At 45.1% G+C, this 8411-nt stretch overlaps 1 protein-coding gene across 1 annotated transcript in view; it reads left to right on the plus strand.

The window, feature by feature from the left end:
• Positions 1–4389, plus strand: part of LOC138372821 (collagen alpha-2(I) chain-like) — an 11409-nt gene extending 7020 nt beyond the window's left edge. The window contains exon 3 of the mRNA XM_069338483.1: positions 4268–4389. Coding sequence (XP_069194584.1) covers positions 4268–4389 — 122 coding nt within the window. The remainder of the gene's footprint in view (positions 1–4267) is intronic.
• Positions 4390–8411: the final 4022 nt, after the last annotated feature.

The raw sequence follows: 8411 nt of genomic DNA on the forward strand, positions 1-8411 counted from the left end.
TTTCCAACGACTGCGAACAGGCCAAATGTGATAGCCCCATAGTGGAGAACATCGCCACAGCATTGCTGGAGGCAGCGTCTGGGAAGGACAGAGCGCGTCTTCGTCTTCTGATGGATATATATATATATATATATATATATATATATATATATATATATATATATATTCATCATCATTGTGGTCACTCTTACACATCCACAATTACGTTGTTACTTAATTAAGGGCTTAAAAACCTACACAAACTGACCATAATCATAACTTGACCTAACCTATCTTACCGTACCCTAACCTACCGTAACCTACCTTATCCTACCTTACCTTATCCTAATCTACCCTAACCTACCCTACCCTAACCCACCCTTCCCTAACCCACCCTACCCTACCCTTGACATAAATATACAATTCAAGGACTAAGATACACATTCTCAGGACTAATTTAGTACAGCCATAGGTCTATATTAGACCTATGGAAAGTTGAGTTAGGTTGTTGTGGTCTCTGGTCCACTATAAAGAACAGGGGAGACGGTGCATTTACTTCTTTTACAACAGCCAAAAAAATGTGAAATTTTCCGCTTTCCGTCCATAGGAACTATAGAGTGTAAAGGAGAAAATGTATATGTTTATCTCTCAGAATGTTCGGTAATACGTTTATTGCTTGTGATGTGTGTCTATGTATGTATTAACACGATGTACTGAACGGGGTGAGAATAGCTTGAGCTACCTCATCCCTTTGTGTGTATTTTACCTCAATAAACTTATTTCAATTTCAACTATAGAAACCTTCGTCTATGGAAGAGAGGTTGGCGTGTAGCCATAGAACAAGCGCGTGGTTGGTGCGCACCGAATTGCCATAACCAAACGAGTCATTTGCGTTGGCTGTGGTTGTTACTGTTTTAGATTCAGCTCCTCGGAACACAAGTTGCAAGGAGCACGGGCTATGGTGAGCCCGTAGTGGACTTACCTGGCACAGGAGATCTCAGGTGGCTCACCTGGCGCAGGAGATGCGCGTTGCGTTGGTGTAACTGCGCAACTTACCGGCACTCTGTTCAGCGAAGCTGTTTGTGCTCCCTTGTGGCATTAAACCGAGCATGTCGCCCTGTCTGTCGAGAGATACTTAGTGACGCATTTGTGCCTTGTTGAAGGCGGGAATGGCCGGGTTTTTTCCCCCCTCCGGATAGAGTTTATGCCCCGAGCGAATTCTTGGAAGAGGTAAAACACCTGTAATGATATGAGATTATGTGTCCCCGGGGGTTCGAACAGTGGATCCATGTGTTCTCGGTCGACCCGTGGAAGCACCATCTTGGGAAATTTAAAAGCCAGTGCCTCGCCTCTGGCACTGTGATAAATAGAGCCCCTGGCTCTGTAGTAGTGAAGGTGGTTAGAGACTCTACGGTGAATCACCCTCTGATCGGCCCCTCTAGACCTTGATCAAGTCTCCTCGGCTGTTTTGGCCTCTATATTTATGTCATTGTTTGACAAATATTTGTTTATTGTGTGTGTTAAATTTTTGCTGTGGTAATGCACGTTAAAGTTCACTTTGTATGTCATACAGGAACAGGCAGGCAGGCAGGCAGGCAGGCAGACAGGCAGGCAGGTAGGCAGACAGACAGGCAGCCAGACAGGCAGGCAGGCAGGTAGGCAGACAGGCAGGCAGACAGGCAGGCAGGCAGGCAGGCAGGCAGGCAGGACGTCAGGCAGGCAGCCAGGCAGACAGGCAGGCAGGCAGGCAGACAGAACGTCAGGCAGGCAGGTAGCCAGATAAGCAGGCAGGTAGGCAGGCAGCCAGCCAGATAGGCAGGCAGGCAGGCAGGCAGGCAGCCAGGCAGGCAGCCAGGCAGACAGGACTGCAGGCAGAGGCCAGGTAGGCATAGAAACTTTTTTCTGAATAATTGACCGTCAATTCCCATACAGCGACCAGATGACGATTGTTAGCGTGCCTCGTGGTATAACAACCCAGCCCATCCTCCGGTTTTGGTATCGAGGAGGACCATAGTACATATACCGACGTACAGCGAAATTAGAAAGTAGAAATCGGCACTATAGAGTTGAAGAAACCGGAAAACTATTTTCTGCCTGCCTCAAGGTCTTACAGCAGCAATAAGACCAATGTTAGCCTGCCTCAGGTCTTACAGCAGCCAGAAGACCAATGTTAGCCTGCCTCAGGTCTTACAGCTACAAGAAGACCAATGTTAGCCTGCCTCAGGTCTTACAGCTACAAGAAGACCAATGTTAGCCTGCCTCAGGTCTTACAGCAACCAGAAGACCAATGTTAGCCTGCCTCAGGTCTTACAGCAGCCAGAAGACCAATGTTAGCCTGCCTCAGGTCTTACAGTTGCAAGAAGACCTATGTTAGCCTGCCTCAGGTCTTACAGCAGCCAGAAGACCAATGTTAGCCTGCCTCAGGTCTTACAGCAGCCAGAAGACCAATGTTAGCCTGCCTCAGGTCTTACAGCTACAAGAAGACCAATGTTAGCCTGCCTCAAGGTCTTACAGCAACCAGAAGACCAATGTTAGCCTGCCTCAGGTCTTACAGCAGCCAGAAGACCAATGTTAGCCTGCCTCAGGTCTTACAGCTACAAGAAGACCAATGTTAGCCTGCCTCAGGTCTTACAGCAACCAGAAGACCAATGTTAGCCTGCCTCAGGTCTTACAGCAGCCAGAAGACCAATGTTAGCCTGCCTCAGGTCTTACAGTTGCAAGAAGACCTATGTTAGCCTGCCTCAGGTCTTACAGCAGCCTGAAGACCAATGTTAGCCTGCCTCAGGTCTTACAGCAGCCTGAAGACCTATGTTAGCCTGCCTCAGGTCTTACAGCAGCCTGAAGACCAATGTTAGCCTGCCTCAGGTCTTACAGCTACAAGAAGACCAATGTTAGCCTGCCTCAGGTCTTACAGTGTTGGTGTGTTCCATGTATTAATACAACACAACATTCCTATGTATGATTCCACAGTCCCGTACCCGTGTGCAGTGGAGTGTATTATGTATATCCAGTTTGTACCTTGCATATTTATACACTGCCTTGTGCTGTGTGTATGTATGATTCATTCTGCATATTGTGTGTATGAGACTTATGTGAGTGTATTTGGATCTTCTCATATTCATTCCTGTGTGTATATGTGTGTATATCTGTGTTCACATGTGTTGCTGCGTGTATAATATGTTCAAATGTGTTCATTGGAATATATCTATGTTCACACAGATACGTGTATATCTGTGTTCAATACTTGCATATATATGCACGTATGAGCACATTTGAACATTAATATGTACTTATGAACATACTTGAACATAAATATGTACGCTTAAACAAATTTGAACATAAATGTAAGCGCGTGAACACATGTATATACAGGTACTGTGCCTGTTGTATAACCCAGAGGTGGTACTGTGCCTGTTGTATAACCCAGAGGTGGTACTGTGCCTGTTGTATAACCCCAGAGGTAGTACTGTGACTGTTGTATAACCCAGAGGTGGTACTGTGACTGTTGTATAACCCAGAGGTGGTACTGTGACTGTTGTATAACCCAGAGGTGGAACTGTGACTGTTGTATAACCCAGAGGTGGTACTGTGACTGTTGTATAACCCCAGAGGTAGTACTGTGCCTGTTGTATAACCCAGAGGTGGTACTGTGACTGTTGTATAACCCAGAGGTGGTACTGTGCCTGTTGTATAACCCAGAGGTAGTACTGTGCCTGTTGTATAACCCAGAGGTGGAACTGTGACTGTTGTATAACCCAGAGGTGGTACTGTGACTGTTGTATAACCCAGAGGTGGAACTGTGACTGTTGTATAACCCAGAGGTGGTACTGTGCCTGTTGTATAACCCAGAGGTGGTACTGTGCCTGTTGTATAACCCAGAGGTGGAACTGTGACTGTTGTATAACCCAGAGGTGGTACTGTGCCTGTTGTATAACCCAGAGGTGGAACTGTGACTGTTGTATAACCCCAGAGGTAGTACTGTGACTGTTGTATAACCCAGAGGTGGAACTGTGCCTGTTGTATAACCCAGAGGTGGTACTGTGACTGTTGTATAACCCAGAGGTGGTACTGTGACTGTTGTATAACCCCAGAGGTGGAACTGTGACTGTTGTATAACCCCAGAGGTAGTACTGTGACTGTTGTATAACCCCAGAGGTAGTACTGTGACTGTTGTATAAGCCATAAATGACACAGAGGTGTTGATACAAGCCCAGCGGCCTGTACCTCAATGTATCTGTCTCTTTTGTTTTTATGTTTAAACTCACCAATGGCAATATTTTCTGAAAAGCGCGGGAGTTTGGGCGTGTTTACCAACCAAACCTGTTGTTTGTTTTGGGAATTCTGACTTGTCTGGCTTACAAGGATTTGGAGTCGGCTTGGACACAGCTTGGAGAGTTGGATTCGGCTTGAATTCACGGCTGTTGCGTTCAGGCTTTGATTTCACTCTGCCTTCCTGCACTAAATGCTTCCTTGCGGTCAGAGATATCTGGTACTCATTGCTGGCTTGTGCTCGGAGGTATCTTGTACTCATTGCTGGCTTGCGCTCAGCGATATCTTGCACTCATTGCTGGCTTGCGCTCAGCGATATCTTGCACTCATTGCTGGCTTGTGTGGGAACCGACCTGTGAGATTTATATTTATTTAATTTATATGAATTTATATTTACGTTAATTTATATACTTCGATAGCAATTTGTATAATGATAAGTGGACTGTATTTCTGCAATAATCTCATAATCTCACAAATCGATCCTCTACACATTAGGGGGGTTTATTAAATTTATATATGCAGCCAATCAAACTACAGTAATAGACTACATACATTGAAGAGGTTCCTTATCTTATAGTACAGCAGGTTAGTCCACCAGGTATAACTAGGGTGTAGACACCAAATTATCCTCTTTGAGGTAGCTTCCATCACCCAGTAACTGATGCACAAAGCCTTGCTTCCTTGTCTTGACCTGTCAAAAGGGGGCTAGCTGTAAAGCCAGAATCCTATATATGACAAGTATATCAGAGAACACTGTACATGGAACCTTAAAGATCTGGCTTAATTACCTTTAGTTTGAGGCTTCCACGTGCTCTAACCGGGTCACCCTATATAATGACATTAATGGCCATAAATGAAAGATACATGGGTTTCGGAAAGAACACTTAACTTGAATTGTAGACAGCGTGTTGATAATGGTACACTTCTGGTTTCCATAACACTACGTCCAAGTAAATTAACAGGAGCCGAATTTGCTCCCGTGTGAGCCTCTGGTCTAGTCTCAACAATGGCTGCGTCTAACACTCCATACTATTGACGCCTGGCCGACATTGTCCAGATATGATAGGAGCCGAATTTGCTCCACGCATCTCGGATGTGACACAACAATGGCTGCCCCTCCTTCCTCACCTGACGCCTGGCTTACATTGTCCACATGACAGAAAGTGATAGAAGGGTCACATTTACTCTACTTTAATATTGATAATTAAGTTAATTTATATAAGATGTTTTATGATGGTAAAGTCCAAAGACTAATGTATTTAAGAATAATTCCCACCATAATAGGTGGAGAATATAATAGTATGTGGTGGTGATATCCCGTTTTCTATAGACGGTAATTCCACTACAAGTTACGTTTTCTATGGGTAACTTGTTTATACAATACAGCTATTATCTGTATGATTATTAAATGGTGTCGGATTTTCCGACAGCTTGTGCTCGGAGGTATCTTGTACTCATTGCTGGCTTGTGCTCGGAGGTATCTTGTACTCATTGCTGGCTTGTGCTCGGAGGTATCTTGTACTCATTGCTGGCTTGCGTTCAGCGATATCTTGCACTCATTGCTGGCTGACGCTGAGAGATATCTTGCACTCATTGCTGGCTGGCGCTCAGAGATATCTTGCACTCATTGCTGGCTGGCGCTCAGAGATATCTTGCACTCATTGCTGGCTGGCGCTCAGAGATATCTTGCACTCATTGCTGGCTGGCGCTCAGAGATATCTTGCACTCATTGCTGGCTGGCGCTCAGAGATATCTTGCACTCATTGCTGGCTGGCGCTCAGAGATATCTTGCACTCATTGCTGGCTGACGCTGAGAGATATCTTGCACTCATTGCACTCTGGTCTTGAAGAGGATCCACTTTTAATCACCGTCTCTTAGGGAGAATTAATGTGTAAGCGCCTTGGTCAGAAAATATTTTACTGGTGTGTGTGTGTACTCACCTAGTTGTACTCACCTAGTTGTGCTTGCGGGGGTTGAGCTCTGGCTCTTTGGTCCCGCCTCTCAACCGTCAATCAACAGGTGTACAGGTTCCTGAGCCTATTGGGCTCTATCATATCTACACTTGAAACTGTGTATGGAGTCAGCCTCCACCACATTGCTTCCTAATGCATTCCATTTGTCAACCACTCTGACACTAAAAAAGTTCTTTCTAATATCTCTGTGGCTCATTTGGGCACTCAGTTTCCACCTGTGTCCCCTAGTGCGTGTGCCCCTTGTGTTAAATAGCTTGTCTTTATCAACCCTGTCGATTCCCTTGAGAATCTTGAATGTGGTGATCATGTCCCCCCTAACTCTTCTGTCTTCCAACGAAGTGAGGTTCAATTCCCGTAGTCTTTCCTCGTAGCTCATACCTCTCAGCTCGGGTACTAGTCTGGTGGCAAACCTTTGAACTGGTGTGTGTGTACTCACCTAATTGTACTCACCTAATTGTGCTTGTGGGGGTTGAGCTTTGGCTCTTGGTGTGTGTGTGTGTGTGTGTGTGTGTGTGTGTGTGTGTGTGTGTGTGTGTACTCGCCTATTTGTGCCTGAAGGATCGAACTCTAGCTCTTGGACCCAGCTTTTCTAACCGTTGGTTGTCTAATGCAATGACCTCTGGCTTATTTCTCTATCATTCCTGCTTTTAAAGTTATGAATGGAGTTAGCCTCTACAATCTGCTCCTTTAGGTCGTTCCATTTACTCACTACCATTAACAACCACCTCTGGGTTGTTACATCCTTTATGCTAAAGGAAAACTTTCTAACTTCTCTATGACACATCTGAGTCTCAAACTTCCATCCGTGTCCCCTTGTTCTATTGTTATTCGTTGTAAACATATCCTCTGTTTCCACCTTTTCGATCCCTCTAAATATTGTATGTCTATATCATGTCCCCCCTCTCCCTCCTCTTGTCTAACGTGGTCAGGTTTAGTTCCTTCAGTCTGTCTTCGTACTTCATCCCTCGCAGCTCTGGGACGAGTCTCGTTGCAAACCTCTGCACCTTTTCGAGCTTCCTTATGTGTTTATTAAGATGGGGCCTCCAGGATGGGGCGGCATACTCTAAGACTGGCCTCACATAGACGGTATACAGAGATCTAAAAGCCTCCTTATTCAAGTGTCTGAAGGATGTTTTGACTTTTGTTTTTTTTTAAGAGTTGTATGTGTGTACTTACTATTAGCATCTACAGAATCGAGCTATTAGCTCTTGGACCCCGCCTTTCTAACCCATCTATTTTTCCTCTATTATGTCTACTACATACATTTCTCTCTTTACACACATACACACACACACACAAACACACATATCCCCAGGAAGCAGTCGATAGTAGCTATCTAACTTCCAGGTACTTATTTACTCCTAGGTGAACAGGTTCATCAGGGTGAAAGATACACTGCCCGTTTGGTTCCGCCTCAGCCGGTAATCAAACCTGGGCTATTATTACTACGACCCCAAGCGCTGTCAGCTCAGCCGCGAGGCCCCCTGTTTTCAAACTGCTTCTCTGGTTCTCTCACACTGAGGTACTCATTTCTAGCCCTCTGGTATCTCTCTCTCTCTCTCTCTCTGCTCTCTGGTGTCCTGTTATTTCGGTAGTTCCTCCATGCCCTTGTGCTTAGCTGCCTTGCTTTCTTACATGCCTCACTGAACCACTGATTCCCCTTTTGCTTCTTCGTTTTTTCTTTCTGAGCCGGGATAAACCTGTTTTCTGCCCCCTGACACTTCTGGCTGATGTACTCCATCATGTCTTGTTCAGACTTTCCGCGCCGTTCTGTCTCCCATGGTGTTCCTGTTAGGAATTTTTTAATTTCATCATAGTTTTCCCTTCGGTATTCCAGCCTTTTACTTTTCGGACCATTCCTTGGATGGGTTATTCCTACTTCCATTAGATACTCAAATGTTAGGACACTGTGATCATTCATGCCTATGGGGGGTACTGATTTGATTTCCCTTATATCTGACTCGTTCGTTGTGAATACCAGATCAAGTGTGGCTGGTTCATCAATCTCTATCATTGTTGTGTGCCCTTTGACATGTTGGCAAGAACGTTTCTTGTTGCCACATCTAATAGTTTAGCTTTCCATGTTTCTGTCCCTTCGTGTGGTTCTCTATTTTCCCTGTCTATCTTTATATGCTTGAAGTCGCCTATGATCAATAGTTTAGATTTCTTCCTGAAGGCAATAGAAGCCG

The sequence above is a fragment of the Procambarus clarkii genome, chromosome 40 (assembly GCF_040958095.1).
Source record: "Procambarus clarkii isolate CNS0578487 chromosome 40, FALCON_Pclarkii_2.0, whole genome shotgun sequence".
NCBI lineage: Eukaryota > Metazoa > Arthropoda > Malacostraca > Decapoda > Cambaridae > Procambarus > Procambarus clarkii.